Source organism: Scardinius erythrophthalmus, assembly GCF_964197995.2.
Source record: "Scardinius erythrophthalmus genome assembly, chromosome: 11".
NCBI classification, from domain to species: Eukaryota; Metazoa; Chordata; class Actinopteri; order Cypriniformes; family Leuciscidae; genus Scardinius; species Scardinius erythrophthalmus.
The window spans coordinates 26,297,839-26,317,534 of NC_138231.1; the positions used below are offsets into that span (position 1 = coordinate 26,297,839).

Genomic DNA, 19,696 nt, shown 5'->3' on the forward strand with positions numbered 1-19,696 from the left:
ATCCAAAAATTGTTACATTTGACATTGGAAAGCTCCAAACCTCCAATAGACAACCTGGGCATTTCACAAACGGATACTCTGTAGCTACAGTATGACCTTACCATATGCAATAGTTTAGGTGAAATAGAATTAATAACCCAGTTATATACTTTAGGTGAGGAATCGACTCCAAAAAGGTTAATAAATTCATTGTAGGAATAAAAGCTGCCATCCTTCTTCAACAAATCCAAAACAAAAACTACACCTTTGTCAACCCAATCCTTAATAAACACAGATTTTTTTCCACGCAGCACATTCTGATTGTTCCATATAATACTCCTATGAGGGGAAAAATTGTGGCAAAAGGCAAGCTTACAGGCCTCCAGGGCTTGCTTATGAAAATTAGCAAGCTTGAACGGAAGTTTGTTGCATTTAAAATCGCAAGACAATAAAAAATTTAACCCTCCACATTTTTCAAAGATAACTTTAGGTATGTGAAACCATAACAAATTAGAATCAGCATTCAGGCAGCGTTTAATCCAGCCGACCTTGAAAACCTGATTGAGAGTACTGAAGTCCAAAGCATTCACACCTCCCTCCAAAGTATTCCTTATCAGAGTCTTCCTTTTAACATACTCAGTTTTATTTTTCCACAAGAATTTAAATAGTATAAAGTCGATAGATGAGCAAGTTGGACCAGGTGAGACTGGTAGGCGGAAAAATGAAATACTCATTCCTCTGGAAATTATTCTTTTATAAAGTTTACGAGGACTGACATCATCTCATGGACAATGTTTTGAAAACAGCTACTCAGAACAAACATATAGCCTAACACATTTTGGGAGGACATGAAAACGAGCCATTAATATATTCTTCAAGTAATACTGCTTTTACAAACTCTAAATATAAACGATTTCCCATTTAATACACTCGCATTACAGCAATAATAGTTTTGAGTGATGAGCAGTATTTTTACTCCGCAGCGCCTCCTACAGTGTTGTTCTTGAAGCGCAGTTCTTGAACAGTATAGTGACAGGTTTGCATTTTTTTCGCACTTTTATTTAAATAATATATGAATAATACATTTATAATGACATGCACATTTATTAGATTTTTATAAAGAATGCGTGAACCCTTTAATATTTTCCAGCATCTTTCTGGTTTCCTGGTATGACCTGAAATGAGAACAGACTATAAGGTTAACACTTCACCTCAAGTATTAATTAAACTGACATTACATAATCCGATTTTAATTTTACAAATGTGTTAGAGTGATTAAATGTTTCATCCTGTTTACCTGTTTACCTAATGGAAATCGTTTATTCTTTCATCTGAAAGGCCTCAAATCTTTGGTTAGTGACATCTTGAATGAGCACTGTGGAAGAACAAGAAATGCCCAAATTACTGTTATCACTGCCTAATGGATCTCAACAAGCCAACAACAGACTTGATTGATTAATCCCAAAGTCAGTGTTATGTATCAGTCACCAGAAAATCATTAAAAAGGTAAAAAATAAAATACAAAAATCACTCACTGTCAAGCACTGTTCTTGCTACATATCTCTGTTCTAAAGTATTGCTGACTTCTTCCATCAGCCAAGGGAGGAATTCGGTCTCGATATCTGGAGGAGAGATAACGAACTTTCATAGACAGTATAATGGCAATTCATGTATTATTCATTAAAGATCTAGAGATGAACTAATACAGAGATGAATTCAATTTCTCTGTTTTTCATGCACTTGCCTCTCTGCACAGGGTCATAGAAGTACCCACAATCCCTCAGATTGGAATAGACTGAGGGCAACAAGTCAGACAAATACTGTTGAGCAAATGCTCTCGCAGCAATTTTATCTGCTGTCTCCTTCTCTTTTTCCAGCGCTGCCTTCTGCTGCTTTATCCGGTTCTCCTGCATTGCATGAAAATACATTGAAAATACAAACAAAGCATTACCACTCAGAAAATATACTTTAACCCTCTTTGATTACTGCCATAACGTCAAGAGAAATGCAAGTTTTTATAGTTTTATTGTGTTTATTCTCTATTACAAAGCTTCGTAAACAAGATTTTTATTTTATCATTATTATACACACTGTTTTTAAGATAATAATTGAGTAATTGAGATAAAATGTAATGTTTTTACTTTAAATATATATTTGTCACACTATATATATATATATATATATATATATATATATATACATATATATATATATATATATATATATATATATATATATATATATATATACATATATGTATATTAGGGCTGGGTATTGACACAAATTTCACAATTCGATTCGATTTCGATTCACAAGCTTGCAATTCGATTCGATTTCGATTATGGTTCGATTTGATTCAATATCGATTATTTTGGATATCAGGTACAATACATTGCAAATTTTCTCAAGGAAAACAAATCTCTTAACTATTATTGTAACTGGGAGTCATTTGTAGCCTATAGGCTTCATTAGCCTACTATAATATTGAAGATAAAAATTAACTGATTTGTATACAAACACTTAAAATACACTTTTATTTATTTTTATAATAATAAAGTTATATGAAATTATATACATCTTTAAATGATGGCTGTCATAAAAAACTTTCCAGATTTATTCAAACATGCATTAAATATTGAAGAACATTAAAAAATTATAATGAATATATAATATGGTGCATATATTTAACAAAATGCTCCTCTCTAGAGTTAACTTTTCTAGCTGACTAACGAGTTTATGGCACAGTCTATGGTTTATGGTCACTGGATATGTTTTTTCTGAGGTAAATGTGACGTTACATGACATGACATTGTTTACTAACCTCTAATTTGCACGGTTGAAACACTGATTGAGCGATTCCATGAGACATGATACGGACTTCGATAAGTTGTACTCTATCTTTTAACACACTTGCTCAGAGCTCATTCATGTTTATCTCGCGCTGTAACTGGTGTTATTAAGGCGGAAGAGATCACGTGCGCTCCGCGCTGCTGCTTCTCTTGAGCTGCGCAAGAGCTATCTCACGCCACAGCGCCAAAACGCTTTATGTTTTTGAATTTCGTAAGAAAATGGACGTAATTTGAAATCTGAGACTTTGTTTCATATCAATAATAACAAAGCACAAAGATTATTGCGATTTATTGGATGGGATGCGCGCAACAATGATCCATTCATTCCTCAACTGAAAACAGGATGACTAATCGATTCTTGGGATTTAAGAATCGATATTGTTTCGTAAAAATGAGAATCGATTAAAATCGAGAAATCGATATTTTTTACCCAGCCCTAATATATATTACAGTAAAAACCTGTAAATTGGTAAAAATGTTATATTATATGTAATTTTACCGTAAAATACTGTCAAATTTGGTTTTTGAAAGGAAAAACTATGCATTACCAAAAAATTACCATATAATTTACATTTGAAAACAGTAAAAGGACATTCCCAGAAGTCCTAGTGTGACACATAAGATATATTTTTTTATAAATAAAAAATGTTGTTTCTTCTCATTTTTGCTGTCGGTAAATGTAGGGTGTTTTGTGTGACATTTTATGCTGTTAAGTTAATGTTTATTGCATTATTTTAGTGTCATATGTGTTACACCATTCACACGAAGGACAATAACCATAATAACAACAACAATCATTCTAAATATAAAGAAGAGCAGAGTCCACACCACAAATATAACAATAACGGCACATAGAAATTTGTCGTTGGAATTACTTTCAGAGTGATTTTTGACAGCCAATGAGAATCCATCCTGCTTTAAAGAGCTTAAGCATTTAAAGTGGCAGACAACATAACGGCAGCTCGCATTTTAGAATAAACAGAACGACAGTTCAGACAGTTATTGTTATAGTTATCTCTATAGTTTTTTTTCTTTATTTGTAATTTGTCAGCCACCCCCCTAATGCACTTTGCTGGAAACAAATACTTCACACCTCACCTGGAGTGAAATAAAATCTAGTTCAGGCCACAATGCACCTATCTACTGAACTTATTTCCAGACAACAAAATTGTTTTGTGGCCTGTTTCTCTTTACCTCTGACTTAATTAAAACCACAACCTTGGTGTTTTTTGGCTGAGCATCACGTTGTGTATGGTTTGTAGTGATTCCCACCTTCTCCACACGGAGGCGCCGTTCCCTCTCCTCTAGCCTCTGCACCTCCACCAGCTCAGCGTCACGGATCTCCTTGAACGTCTGCTGCTGGGCCCTCAGGTTAGCCAGCTCCTCCTCCTCCAGCACTTCCAGCAATGCCTGCTCTATCGTCTTCCCCACCAACACCTGCAGCACGGGCTGGACCTCCATGTCAAAATCAAACAGCTGCAGACAAGAAGAACAGATGCAAGTCTTACCACTGGGAAATGATCGGCAGATTTAGAGATGTTAAACGCAACGTTTTCCCTCAAACCTTCATTTAGAATTCGTCTACTGCATTACGCATTTACAGATTGTATTAATTTAATTATATAATGCATTGATTTAGTTTACTGAATGCAACAGCAATTCAACTGTGATGAGCAGGGTTTTGGGTAAAAAAAAAGAGGGAGTAAAAACACAGACAGATAATCTGCTTGTTAAATTGTGATATAAGGAATACCATAGGCGCCGATTTATGATTTCCTCCGTGGGTGCTCATGGGCGCAAGCCCTTTAAAAAAAAAAAAAGTAGTCAAAAAATGTTTGCATTTCAGAACCTTAGGAAATGGACAGCGGCCGACACGAACACACACACCTATTTAGCCTACTTGATAATACAGCCGTAAAGTAATCTTTCAAGGACAGCGCCACTTCTCACAAATACAGACAGGATTGGAGATGGAAAGTTTAACTGACACGTAACCGCTATCAGCTTCGTGGGAAATTTACAAAATGTAACAGTGTTAAATTTGACAAATACTGTTCGATAGAACTGCTTGGTTTGTTACTACAGTAACAGTTATCTGCGTGCTTCCTTCTCAGCGATGAAGTTCCACATTTGTGGCTATCCAACACCAAAATGCATGCAGCAAAGCCTTTCCCAACATTGTTTTCTTCAGTTTTGTCGACAACTTTACCATCTCCACTAGCTATTCTTTTCTTCAACTCCTCAGACAGCATCCATCTCGATGACTGCAAGCAGATCGCGCGCGCGGTTATGATGACTTTTTAAAAGTGAAAGTAGGTATAGAGACTCCTGAGAGGGCGTGGGCACAAATAAACTGATGTGGATTTTAAATTATTTTATTTACTTGAAATACAGGCATATTTTTGTAGATGTGTTCCTAAAAATGTGCATATATGTTTACGTTTGTACGTGATTGTTTTAAACCCGTGTTTAGACCCGTGTCCGACCCGCACCCGTTTGAGCAAAATTTTTGTTGACTCACCATTGCGGTTAATTCTTCAGGAGGATAGGCTACTGACTATGGGAGCAACGTCTCTGCGTACAGAGCGGGGTCACTAAATAGGCGTTTTCATCCGAGAAACACTTCACATAGCACCAACTGCAATGTTTAATGACAGTCTGGCACATGTGGGTGCTCGGTATTTTCCGTGGGTGCTCAGTATTTTCCGTGGGTGCTCGAGCCCCGGAGCACCCACGGTATCGGCGCCTATGAGGAATACCATTTCCTTTTATAAACTCATGAGTCACAGTGTACACTATGTGTTCTCTAGGCCATAGACTGTAAAAAAAGATGGACGACGTGTCTCCACTTCCTTCCACTATAGAAAAATGAAGCCAAAAAATCCCAGAAATAACTGATGACAGCTTGCGCCAATTACAGTTGTAATCAAAATTATTCAAATCCCATTGAAAATCAGGTTTATTGACAAAATTTAGAGACTTTCGGCTGTTTGCAATGAACAAATCAATCAAAAGTAATTGAAATAGCTCAACAAGTGGTTTCCCTAAATTCAACTGAAAATGCAACTTTTAATGACTTCTGCAGTCTCAAAATTATTCAACCCAAAATTATAATGGTAAGCATCTTTAATACTTAGTAGAACACCCTTATGCAATGCATTCTTTTGACTTAGCCAAATTTCTAACATGTAGTCAAACGTGACACTCAACAAACCTAGCCAGTTCAGATGTTTCATGTGTTCTAGCTCTAGCACACCTGGTGCAATTAATGAAGCCCTTGATTATAAAACGGCCGTTTGATTAGCCGTTAGACTTAACGAGCGGATGGAAGAAAAAAGCAGCCAAAAATCTATCCTGCACCTCTCCCTCTTCTATCTGTGTGGAAGCGTCGCGTCCGGTTTTGGCTGGGACGAAGAGGGGAGTGGCTGGTTTGTCCAGGAACATGTCTGTTTGGCATTCCACGCTGACGTCCTCTACACGATCGCTCAACTCTTCCAGATACATCTCTAAAAAACACATCAGTGAGAGATTTCATTACTTGATTTCTGGGCTTACATGTATGTGAAGATGCATTTCCATTCTGAGATTTACACTTATAACACAATGAAAGTAAGCATAGGTTATTTTAGGGTAGCTTTTTATCAGATTGTATTAATAGACAAAGTAGTAGGGGAAAAAAGATGGGAACATGACCTGGGCCAGACTCGAACCCAGGTTTCTCATGAGCACCAGAGCTCAACATTGGGCTCCGACATTAAGCCCTACGTTTATTGTGCAAAATCATTCATTACCTGTCTGCAAATCTACGTTCTTTCTGCCCTCCAGTGGTTCTGGTGTTTTGGGGCCAAACTGCTCCTTCAGCCGTTTTCTGGACATCGCTCTTCTTCTGGCCTCCTGCTGTCTCAGGAACTCCACTGGATCGGGCTGAGATGTCTGATAAACACATTTATATTCTTCTATATTCTATTCATTCATCAACTGTGCTCTTATCACAGTACCATACACACACACATTGTGCTATGGTTCATAAAAGTAATGAGCTTTTTGCACTGTTTTGTACTCTATTATTACATTATGCTGTCCGACTAATACAAATAAACTCTATCTGCTTCTTATAAGAGAGATTTCTAACCTCTATGCATTAATACTCACAATGGGTAGGATATGTTGAGCATATGTATTTCCTCTGACAACACGTCGGTCATACATGATGTTTCCATAACTGCTCTGTTCTTCATTTCTGCATTATACAGTAAAGAAAAAGTATATATATACAAATATATACGTTCTGAATTTAGCATGTTTTTATCCTTTTGAGAAATAATTTTTTTTTATTTATTTCTTTGCAAAAATGTGCAAACCATGTACATTAACAATATTACTATGAATATTAATATTTTAGCCACGTCCCCAAACCTTTGATATCACCTTAGCCCAGAACAAAAAGCTTACCATGGTAACGTTCATAGTTTTCTAGTATTATTAGTAGTAGTACAGTTTTTGTTACTTAAGAGAGAGAGAGAGAGAGAGAGAGAGAGAGAGAGAGAGAGAGAGAGAGAGAGAGAGAGAGAGAGAGAGAGAGAGATGTCATAAAACAAAGTGCCAGAAAAAAAGCTTAGGCTATGTTTAACGTTACCTGATGTTCACAGGACCCACATAGTTAGGGGGGAAAAAGATAATTCCTCAGTTATAGCGTCAAAACATCTAGGAACATCTTAAATATATCAGTCTATCAATGACATTTAGACTGTTAAATGGTCAGAATATGTGCAGTGAGATGACATTTTATGTGTGTGTGTGTGTGTGTGTGTGTGTGTGTGTGTGTGTGTGTGTGTGTGTGTGTGACTCACAGCAGAGGATCGGCTCTGTATTTGGGGCGGTTGGGAACCGCACGCGGACGGCTGGAAAACGTGTAAACTCCGCTCTGCGTCTCGTGTTGTGCCTGTAAATTAGCTGCCATTTTTTCCTTTTAATTGTAATATCAAAAGTGTGTCTGGAGACTGAAATCATTAACTTTTAGTTGTTAAGAGTTGGACTAGCATCTGTTGCTGCCACAGTTGTTGTAACGGTTACCATGGCAACTGAATCCAACAACAGCGGTCCGCTTTATTTACTTCCGGCTCGGTTAATCTTTTTATTTTTTATTATTATTATTCCGTACGGAATAATATTATTGCTATATATAAATATATATGTCAATGACGGTAACCCAGTATTATATCATACGCAAATTGCAACATGACACAAGTCACATTTATTTAGACCTGATAGCGCATTTATATAAAGAGTAAACATTTATTCAAAATCTTGCCATAACACTGTAAAACAATAAACTCTTTATTGACATACATAACTGAAACTGTATCCTTGTGTTGTTGTCTTAAATCACCTCAGCATAATGAAATAATCACATCAACTTAATTTTTTTAACACTAAAGAATTACAAAGAAGTTGCTATTATTTCCATTAGATGTGTGTGTGTGTGTGTGTGTGTTTCTAATGTTTCTGCCACGTGTATAAATAAAATAAATAGCCTAATATAAAATAAATACACAAAAAACAAACTGTATAATTTCTAATAAACTTTGCCAGAGGGGAAAAAAAAATCAAAATAACCAATCAGATCTGATAATGTGTACAACGTCATAATAACCAATAGGGGGAGACAGATAAACTGCATGATTTTACTGCTGAGAACAAAACAGCAGCAGCAGCAGCAGCAGCAGCAGCAAAGCAGCAACACTCAAGCCGACCTGGGGGCTGTATGTATAAAGCCACTCAGAGTAAAAATTTTAGTCAGTTATTAATATTTCATTGGTCCTCTCTTGTTTTTCCATGTGTTCATAATTTCTTTGCATGACAGCCTGGCCAAAAATTATGTCTGTAGATTTCGCCATGTTTCATTGAGTTATCACAAATAAAACAGTTGACTCCAAGCACAACTACACAATATGATTACATAATCATTAACACATTTTTAATAGGCTACTATTTGAATAAAGGGTGAAGATGTAAATTTTCCTATGCCGGACATCACTTTTGGCCACTATATGGTAGTTCTACCTGAAAGACTCTGCAAAATGACGTAACAAAGCATAAATGTATTAAAGTCCCTGTAAAGGCAATTCTTAAAAAAAAACAAAAACAAAAAAAAAAAACTAAATATAGCTGCGAGCAGCGATTACGGGCCCAAGCCGGTGGCACCGCAACCCCGGTGCTTTTACCCCGGTGCCTTTACCTAAAGGCACCGGGGTGGCGGTACCGCCGGCTTTGGCCCTTCATCGCTGCTCGCAGCTATATTTATATATATATATAAAAGACAGAAAATATTACTTGACTTACCTTATTCTGATTTTACGATACACTCAAAATATTCCACAACAAATCATTTAAATTTAATGTAAAAATAAAAATGAAAGTAAGCAGTGTTGGGCTCACGTAACCCTCTCATTAGAATCAAAATGTTTCAACATTTGCCATGTATTTGGATGCTAAACTATTCTTTATTATTGGCTTTGTTCTTCACTCGTGTTCCAATATTGATGGAAAAAATCATCCTCTTCACATGCGCAAAAATGTGCTTGGAAACATCACAGTGGTGCTGTGCTTACTGTGTGAATGTACAAATTGTACTACTGACTATTTAGAGCAGTGTAATTTTTATATGTTAGGTTGACTATTTTATTATTATATTTTATTAAGGTTATAATGATCAGGCTGCGATGTCAAGATTGCAATGCTGGAATGTTTGTGTGTGTGTGTGTGTGTGTTCATGTTTTTCTATCCCGGTGGGGACTTCAACCTGAATGCACACAGACTCGTGGGGACTCGTGTCACAGTGGGGACCTAAATAGAGGTCCCCATGGGTAAACAAGCTTATAAATCATACAGAATGAGTTTTTTTTTGGAAATGTAAAAATGCAGAAAGTTTTCTGTGATGGGTAGGTTTAGGGGTAGGGTTAGTGTGAGGAGATAGAATATACAGTTTGTAAAGTTTAAAAACCATTAAGTCTATGGAGAGTCCCCACAAAGATAGTAAACCGTGTGTGTGTGTGTGCGTGTGCGTGTGTGTGGCGTGGGCGCGATGGAACAGTGGACACATAAAAACATACTCCGTCATTATACAGGACGACATTCAAACTGCAAAGTGTTAACTTATATTTGTGTACAGTCGCAATAAAACACAGCATTGGGCTTTTGTAAAATAATTTCAAGCAATCCACCCCCCGAAAGGCGCTAATTTTAAAATTAAACTAAAATGCTCATGGCTGCACAGGCATTCATAATGGTGCGCATCCACGACGAGGAACGAGCAGAACAGAGTGAACGTTTTTCAGTTAATTCCTACTTCAATAGGAATTCATTTGAAACACTCGCTCAACCACTATCAATGTCAGTGCGGACAAACATATTTTACTTTCGTTTTTAAGTTGGCGATTCAAAAGCCCACAGCGGTGTCACACGTCGATTAACCGGTGGTAAAATATTCTCACCGTCACATACCTAGTATATTTTTATGTAGATACAATAGGCCTACCTGATTTTGAACACAAGAGGGCAGTATAGCCTTATGTATGACTTGACTTTTATGGGACTAAATAGTACAATTACTATTTTTAAACTTATAAATAATTATTAAATTGAAAAAAAAAAAGAATAAAATGGGTTTGGTTGTGATATCTGTATACTTTTATATAGAAATAAATGGTGTATAATTACATTTTTAGAAGATGAGGCTTTTAGTGTTTCATTTTTGTAATTACTTTAGTCCCTCACTATAGCAAAACCGTTTGAGATGTTTAATATTCGTTCACAATTTAGCATCTTTAATGTATTTTCATCATTTTGAAAAAGTTTGGTGTGAATAAAATAAGCCAGTTAGGTAGAGTAGCTAAAAACTCAGAGTCTGAAATATCCAAAAAATCCACATTCAAACCAAAATATCTGACTTCCTTTTGCTCTGAGCTAATGACTGTTAATTAGAAAGTTGTCCGGCTCGGTGAGACTAATATATATACTGATGTTTGTAACTGTTGGTAAAACTAACCCCCCCACTTTTGTCAAAAGCATGTTGAAAGTGACACACTTCCTGCTGCCAGTTGGTGGCGCTATAACTTTGACTCACAATAGTTACATCCATCTGATCGGCCTCTTACCACGAACACACTGCTGAAGTTTCATCAAGATCAGTTAATGTATGCAGAAGTTATTCCACTTTGTGTTTCTCTTTTCTCGCCATAAATTCGTTTCCTCGCCACGGCCAAACCGTTCGAGATATCAAAAATCCGTCTGCAATTTAGCATCCTCAATGTCTTGACTTCATGCACACCGAGTTTGGTGGGGATGGGATGAATTTTCTAGGAGGAGTACTTCACATTCCACAGCAAGCGTTTTTCAAACAACCCATAATAGCCGACTTCCTGTTGGGCGGAGCTAATAACTTAGTGTGCGGAAGTTGTTCGGCCCGATGAGATCTATATGTGTACCGAGTTTCATAATAATTCATGCAAGCGGGTTTGAGATATGGACCAAGTTTTCAGACCGTGTTCAAGGGGGCGCTGTTGATCCCCCCTGCCACGCCCGTGTACCAGCTTCAGCCCGGCCCTGATGACCGTGGGTTCTGACCTGTGTGAAAGGTTTCAAGTGTTTTTGAGCACGTTAAGTGCCCCAAAAGCCCCTGAAACCTTGAAAAACAGAGATTAAATGGAATAGACAACCCCCCCCCCCACACACACACACACACAGACACACAGAGAGAGAGAGAAAATTCTCCAGAAAATCCACATTCAAACCAAAATATCTGACTTCCTGTTGGTTGGAGCTTATAAGTGTAAATTAGAAAGTTGTCCGGCTCGATGAGAACAATATACATACCGATTTTTGTGATTCTAGGAAAAAATTTGGACTAAAGGTGGCGCTACTGAGCCCCTCACCACGCCCATTTCTGAAACTTTTCACATGTCTACTGGCTAATAAATGTGATGTGTCTGTCGAGTTTCATGCATTTTCAAGCATGTGAAGAGTCTCAAAAGCATCCGAAAAGAATATTAAAGTTTGATGCGTTGCCACGGCAACAGTATCTAAGATATCAATAATCCTTTCACAGGTCTACATCTGCCATGTGTCTACATTATACACATAAAGTTTGAAGCAAATCGGATAAAAATAAGAGGGTGATTTCAAAGCATTTTGAAAGTGACACACTTCCTGCTGCCAGTTGGTGGCGCTATAACTTTGACTCACAATAGTCACATCCATGTGATCGGCCTCTTACAACGAACACACTGCTGAAGTTTCATCAAGATCAGTTTATGTATGCTGAAGTTATAACACACTTCCTGTTTCCATTATTCGCCCTAAATTCGTTTCCTCGCCACGGCCAAACCGTTCGAGATATCAAAAATCTGTCCGCAATTTAGCATCCTCAATGTCTTGACTTCATACACACCGAGTTTCGAGGGGATTGGATGATTTCTCTAGGAGGAGTACATTAAATTCCACAGCATGCGTTTCCAAACAACCCATAATAGCCGACTTCATGTTGGGCTGGCGTAAAACTTAGAGCACAAAAGTTGTTCGGCCCGATGAGATCTATATGTGTGCCGAATTTCATATTATTACATACAAGTGTGTTTGATTTAAGGACAAGTGTTCGGATCCCGTTCCAGGGGGCGCTGTCGAGCCCCCCTGCCACGCCCGGGTACCAGCTTCGGTCCGGGTTCTGACATGTGTGCAAAGTTTCAAGAGTTTTTGAGCATGTTAAGGGCCCCAAAAGTGCCCGGAAGGTTGACAAAATAATAATAATAATAAATATAGCTGCGAGCAGCGATTACGGGCCCAAGCCGGTGGCACCGCAACCCCGGTGCCTTTAGTTACCTAAAGGCACTGGGGTGGCGGTACCGCCGGCTTTGGCCCTCCATCGCTGCTCGCAGCTATATTTATATATATATATATATATATATATATACATACATACATACACACACATACATATATATATATATATATATATATATATATATATATATATTATTGTTCAAAAGTTTGGGGTCAGTAAGATTTTTAATGTTTTTAGGAGAAGTCTCTTCTGCTCACCAAGGCTGCATTTATTGATTAAAAATACAAACAAAAACAGTAATATTGTGAAATATTATTCCAATTTAAAACAGCTGTTTTCAATTTTTAAATATTTTACATAGTAATTCATTTCTGTGATCAAAGTTGAGTTTTCAGCATCATTACTCCAGTCTTCAGTGTCACATGATCCTTCAGAAATCATACTAATATGATGATTGATGCTCAATAAATATTCATTATTATTTTCAATGTTGAAAACAGTTGTGTACAGATTTTTTTTTTTCAAAATGCTTTGATGAATGTAAAGTTCAAAAGAACAGCATATATTTCAAATATATATATTTTTAACATTATAAATGTCTTTACTGTAACTGTTGATCAGTTTAACTCATCCTTCATAAATAAAAGTACTGATTTATTTGATTTATTTCCCCAAAAAATAAAATTTTAATTATTACTAACCCAAAACTTTTGAGCGGTAGTGTTTAACGTTACAAAAGCTTTAGATTTCAGATAAATGCTGTTCTTTTGAACTTTCTATTCATCAAAGACTGTACACAACTGTTTTCGACATTTAAAATAATAATGAACGTTTCTTGAGTATCAATCATCATAATAGAATAATTTCTGAAGGATCATGTGACAGTGACGACTGGAGTAATGATGCTAAAAACTCAGCTTTGATCACAGGAATAAATAACAGTTTAAAATATATTCAAATAGAAAGCAGCTGTTTTAAATTGGAATAATATTTTACAATATTACTGTTTTTGTTTGTATTTTTAATCAAATAAATGCAGCCTTGGTGAGCAGAAGAAACTTCTCTGTTATGTGCGCGCCACAGACTGCACGCACGTCCGCTTAGAGTTCCGCCTTTTGCCTTCCGTCAATATTACGTTATTAGAAAAATATTTTTTAGAGAATCGATTTTTTGACATTTGTGAATCGATTCAGAATCGTCCACGTCCGCATCGCGATGCATCTAAGAATAAATTTTTTCTCCCACCCCTAGATTTCATACAACAGGTTAATAAACAGTTACAATTAAGTCACTTACATTTTAGATGCAATGTTGACTGTTTTTGTTCTGTTTCAGCAGCGAAAATAGTTAAACAAAGATCACGGCAGAACCATCACGCATCACGTGTTTTCTCATAACTGAACGATTCAGCATTTTTAACGAATCGGTTGACTCAAAGATTGAATGATCAATCCATAAACATCTGTCTTAATCATGATCGACTCATTCGAACAAATCGTTTGAACGAATGAATCAATGACTCGCTTATTAAGATGGATGCCTGGCGACACCTAATGGCGGTTTAGTGTTGTTTAAGAGCATCATTCTTTCCCACATGTGTGTGATTTGTGTGTGCAACATTATCATTATTTTTCATACACTATTATATTAGCGATTTAAAAGCACCCACTCGTGTCACACGTCGATTAACCGGTGGGAAAATATCCTCAGACACATACCTAATAAATGTATATTTAAATACAATATTGGCCTACCTGGTAAAAAGTTTTATATACTATTCTGATGTCCTTTTGGACACAAGAGGGCAGTATAGCCCTATGTTTGCTTTTTTGTTGAACCAAATAGCACTAAATAGCCTGTTTTAACTTTTTCATTCTTCTTGAATTGCAAAAACAGAATAAAATGGGTTTAGTTGTGATATTTGTATACTTTTATATAGAAATAAATGGTAATTACATTTTTAGAAGATTTTTAGTGTTTCCTTTTTGGACATTATTTAATCCCTCGCCATTGCAAAACCGTTTGAGATATTTATTATCCATTCACAATTTAGCATATTTAATGTAGTTTCATCATGTTGAAAAAGTTTGGTACGAATAAAATAAATAGTTTAAGAGGAGTGGCTAAAAATTCAGAGGCTGATTTTGCAAAAAAAATTCACATTCAGACCAAAATATCTGACTGCCTGATGGCCAGAGCTATTGAATATAAATTAGAAAGTTGTCCGGCTTGATGAGAACAATATACAAACTATTTTTTCTTTACTGTAGTTAAAACTAACCCCCCCACTTTTTTCAAAAGCATGTTGAAAGTGACACACTTCCTGCTGCCAGTTGGTGGCGCTATAACTTTGACTCACAATAGCTACATCCATCTGATCGGCCTCTTACCACGAACACACTGCTGAAGTTTCATCAAGATCAGTTAATGTATGCAGAAGTTATTCCACTTCCGTGTTTCTCTTTTCTCGCCATAAATTCGATTCCTCGCCACGGCCTTACCGTTCGAGATATCAAAAATCCGTCCGCAATTTAGCATCCTCAAAGTCTTGACTACATGCACACCGAGTTTGGAGGGGACACGGTGAATTTTCTAGGAGGAGTACTTCACATTCCACAGCAAGCGTTTTCCAAACAACCCATAATAGCCGACTTCCTGTTGGGCTGGCGTGAAACTTGACAGAGGGAAAGTTGTTCGGCCCGATGAGATCTATATGTGTACCGAGTTTCATATTATTTCATGCAAGCGTGTTTGATATATGGACCAAGTTTTCAAACCCCGTTCAAGGGGGCGCTGTTGATCCCCCCTGCCACACCCCTTTCTGAAACTTTTCACATGTCTACTGGCTAATAAGTGTTATGTTTCTATCGAGTTTCATCCAATTTCAAGCATGCTAAGAGTCTCAAAAGCATCAAAAAAGAATATTAAATTTTGAAGCGTTGCCACGGCAACAGTATCTAAGATATCAATCATCCTTTCGCAGGTCTACATCTGCAGTGTGTCTACATTATACACATAAAGTTTGAAGCAAATCGGGTAAAAATAAGAGGGTGATTTCAAATTATTTTGAAAGTGACACACTTCCTGCTGCCAGTTGGTGGCGCTATAACTTAGACTCACAATAGTCACATCAGTGTGATCGGCCTCTTACAACGAACACACTGCTGAAGTTTCATCAAGATCAGTTAATGTATGCAGAAGTTATAACACACTTCCTGTGTCCCATTATTCGCCATAAATTCGTTTCCTCGCCACGGCCAAACCGTTCGAGATATCAAAAATCCGTTCGCAATTTAGCATCCTCAATGTCTTGACTTCATTCACACCTAGTTTGGTGGCGATCGGATGAATTCCCTAGGAGGAGTATTTCACATTCCATTGTATGCATTTTCCAAACAACGTATAATAACCGACTTCCTGTTGGGCTGGTGTAAAACTTAGAGCACGAAAGTTGTTCGGCCCGATGAGATCTATATGTGTACTGAGTTTCATATTATTACATGCAAGCGTGTTTGATTTATGGACCAATTTTTCCGACATAATTCCAGGGGGCGCTGTCGAGCCCCCGTGCCACGCCCGGGTACCAGCTTCAGTGCGGCCCTGATGGCCGCAGGTTCTGACGTGTGTGCAAAATTTCAAGAGTTTTTGAGCATGTTAAGGGCCCCAAAAGTGCCAGAGAAGTAGAAAAAAAAATAATAATAATAATAATAATAAATATAGCTGCGAGCAGCGATTACGGGCCCAAGCCGGTGGCACCGCAACCCCAGGCACCGGTGGTGGCGGTACCGCCGGAATATATATATATTTATATGTATTTATATATGTATATATATATATATGTAAGGGATAATGTATAGTGAGCCGGTTGTTATTGTGAATAACAAACCCGACAGGCTGAACGGGATCCCGACGCGAAGCGGAGGGATCTTGAATCAGCCTGAAGGGGTTGTTATTCACTATAACAACCGGCTCACTATACATTATCCCGCTTATTACATGGCTACCTACAAAATAAATAAATAATTTGCCGCGAATTATTGATTTTAAAAGGAGTTTATTGATTTAAAAACGATTGTATTGCTTCCGCCAAAGAAAATAGTCCATTCCGCGTCCATAGCAACGCGCTGTTTTTCATGGCAACGGTCTGTTATACTTCGCAGCGGTCTGTTATAAAGAAATAACAGACCGCATTCTACATTGGAATTCAGCCAAGCCATGTAATAAATATATATATATATATATGTGTGTGTGTGTGTGTGTGTGTGTGTGTGTTTTTAGGAGAAGTCTCTTCTGCTCACCAAGGCTGCATTTATTTGATTAAAAATACAAACAAAAACAGTAATATTGTGAAATATTATTCCAATTTAAAACAGCTGTTTTCTATTTTAAAATATTTTACACTGTAATTAATTTATGTGATCAAAGTTGAGTTTTCAGCATCATTACTCCCGTCTTCAGTGTCACATGATCCTTCAGAAATCATTCTAATATGATGATTGATGGTCAATAAATATTATTATTTTCAATGTTGAAAACAGTTGTGTACAGATTTTTTTTTCAAAATGCGCTGATGAATGTAAAGTTCAAAAGAACAGCATTTATTTAAAATATAATTTGTTTTAACATTATAAATGTCTGTACTATAACTTTTGATCAGTTTAACTCCTTCTCGATGAATAAAAGTATTGATTTATTTTATTTCTTTCACCCAAAAATAAAATTAAAATTATTACTGACCCCAAACTTTTGAACGGTAGTGTTTAATGTTACAAAAGCTTTAGATTTCAGATAAATGCTGTTCTTTTGAACTTTCTATTCATCAAAGACTGTACACAACTGTTTTCGACATTTAAAATAATCATGAATGTTTCTTGAGCATCAATCATCATATTAGAATAATTTCTGAAGGATCATGTGACAGTGACGACTGGAGTAATGATGCTGAAAACTCAGCTTTGATCACAGGAATAAATAACAGTTTAAAATATATTAAAATAGAAAGCAGATGTTTTAAATTGGAATACTATTTTACAATATTACTGTTTTTGTTTGTATTTTTAATCAAATAAATGCAGCCTTGGTGAGCAGAAGAAACTTTGCTTAAAAACATTAAAAATCTTACTGACCCCAAACTTTTGAACAGTAGTGTATATATATTATATAAAAATGTAAGGGACAAGACACAGATAATTTTACTTGCCTGACCTGATTAAAACAATGAAAAAACTTAAATGAAAAAATAACTTGGGAATCACTAAAACGAGTGAATTAATCTGATTTTATGATAGAGTCAAAATATTCTACAACATTCTTTAAATTCAACGATGTTGAGAACGGAACAAGAATAAAAAAAGAACTATAAACAAGCTGAAACTAAATAAAATAAAAATGAAAACGAAATTAAGCAGTGTTGGGCTCACACAACTCTCTCATTAGAATCAAAATGTTTCAACATTTGCGATGAATTTGGATGCTAAACTATCCTTTATCATAGGCTTTGTACTTCACTCACTTTCCAATATCGACGGAAAAAATCATCCTATTCCAATAGAGTCTGGCTGCAGACTTGCACTTGCACTCTCAGACTTGCACTCTCAGACACCAGCGCTTCCTCTGCCTGTGACGTCACTCGCAATCTACACAAATTAACCGGAAATATGTTTCCAACAGTAAATATGTTATATTATTTATTTTTTCAGGAAATAATAATAAAAAAAAAAAAACGGCATATTTTTTTAAGTTATTAAACATTGTATCGTTAAAGTTGGTATTATACCTTATATTGCTATCATATACTGTTGTGTACCAACATTAACACAACATTTCCCCAAAATCATGTTTAATCGGAGATACTAGATTTATGACTTGGGAGCAGGGAGATACGAGGTTACGCTGTCATTGATAAGAGTGGTACGGACACTGAAGTCGCTGCTGCCGGTGTTCTGACGGAACGACTGGCAGTGTTCATCAAAGTCTGCGGGCGCGTTGAGCCTTTTGACAAGAGAAGGCTTAAAGAGCTATTCAAATCTAATGATTGTGGTTACATACATCTTCCTAAACTCCATTTTAAACGTTTAAGAGATATGAGTGATGCAATACCAAAATACTAGGCTGTCTAGGCGGAAATTAGCCTAATCTGCACGCAAACTTGCCTTCGTGGCTCACGGGCTTCCTTCTGCACCGAAGCATTACAGTTATCGATTTTTAACAAAACATGCCTACTCAAATGTATCTAACCTAACTATTTTCACTCGTTATTGTCTAAAAAACATACAGAATTATCCAAAGATAGGCTTACTTAGCGCCAGTAACTTAGGCAGACCTTTTTTCTCCCATAAATTAAAACCTTGCTACTTGGGGTATTTTACATGCACAGTGCCAACTTCCAGTCAGTAAAATAATAATAAAAACAATAATTTAATGCTGGTATCCAAAACATTTAATTCAATTCATTATATTAGATACCTTTTAAAACTTCAATGTACACGTGTAATAAGTAGACATTTAAAATACATCAATAACTGATATCATAGTTTAACACAGATAAAATCAGAGTTCAGTCTTGCTTTACGTGTTGCTCGATGAGGATTTCTTAATCGCTGCGACTTTCAATCCTGAGGAGACAAAATGCCGCGGAGTGAAGAAGAGGTGGAGTTATGAGGATTCTCAGACAGTTGAAGTGTCCAATGGAGTTAAGAGATTTGCTCTCTAACTATTTTCAACACTTTAGATTGGTTAATAATTTGTGAAAATAACAGAACGTGGGGACTGACCAATAACATCGATTTGTGAAAAATATTAAATTGACAAACTTTGAACATACGAGGTTTCCGCCAGACAGCGACCATATACATATATATATTTATGGTATATGATAACAGAAAAGATTTTTGAACGACATTGGGAGCTGTTCTCAATCCGACACAAACCACACTATGCGTCGATTGCAAGTGACGTCACTTGCAGAGGAAGCGCTGGTGTCTGAGCGTGCAGGTCTGAGAGTGCAAGTCTGAGAGTGCAAGTGCAGGTC

General features: G+C 36.6%; 1 protein-coding gene across 1 annotated transcript; it reads right to left on the minus strand.

Moving 5' to 3' along the window:
* Positions 1–1,029: 1,029 nt before the first annotated feature.
* rsph3 (radial spoke head 3) lies at positions 1,030–7,907 on the minus strand. Its single transcript, XM_081378623.1, has 9 exons — positions 7,679–7,907; positions 6,981–7,068; positions 6,620–6,761; positions 6,189–6,334; positions 4,101–4,304; positions 1,724–1,886; positions 1,515–1,601; positions 1,277–1,354; positions 1,030–1,154 (listed from the first exon to the last, which is right to left on the minus strand). The coding sequence occupies exons 1-8, from the start codon at positions 7,786–7,788 to the stop codon at positions 1,299–1,301; spliced, it is 996 nt and encodes a 331-aa protein (XP_081234749.1). The 5' UTR covers positions 7,789–7,907; the 3' UTR covers positions 1,030–1,154; positions 1,277–1,298.
* Positions 7,908–19,696: the final 11,789 nt, after the last annotated feature.

What these genes read in the sequence shown, in the direction of transcription:
- rsph3 (XM_081378623.1), bottom strand. Translation starts at nt 7,788, where the DNA reads ATGGCAGCTAATTTACAGGCACAACACGAGACGCAGAGCGGAGTTTAC. An exon ending in GAACGTAGATTTGCAGACAG is followed by an intron (nt 6,335 to 6,619) that starts GTAATGAATGAT and finishes TGTGTTTTTTAG; the next exon opens with AGATGTATCTGGAAGAGTTG. An exon ending in AGCAAGAACAGTGCTTGACA is followed by an intron (nt 1,355 to 1,514) that starts GTGAGTGATTTT and finishes GTTCTTCCACAG; the next exon opens with TGCTCATTCAAGATGTCACT.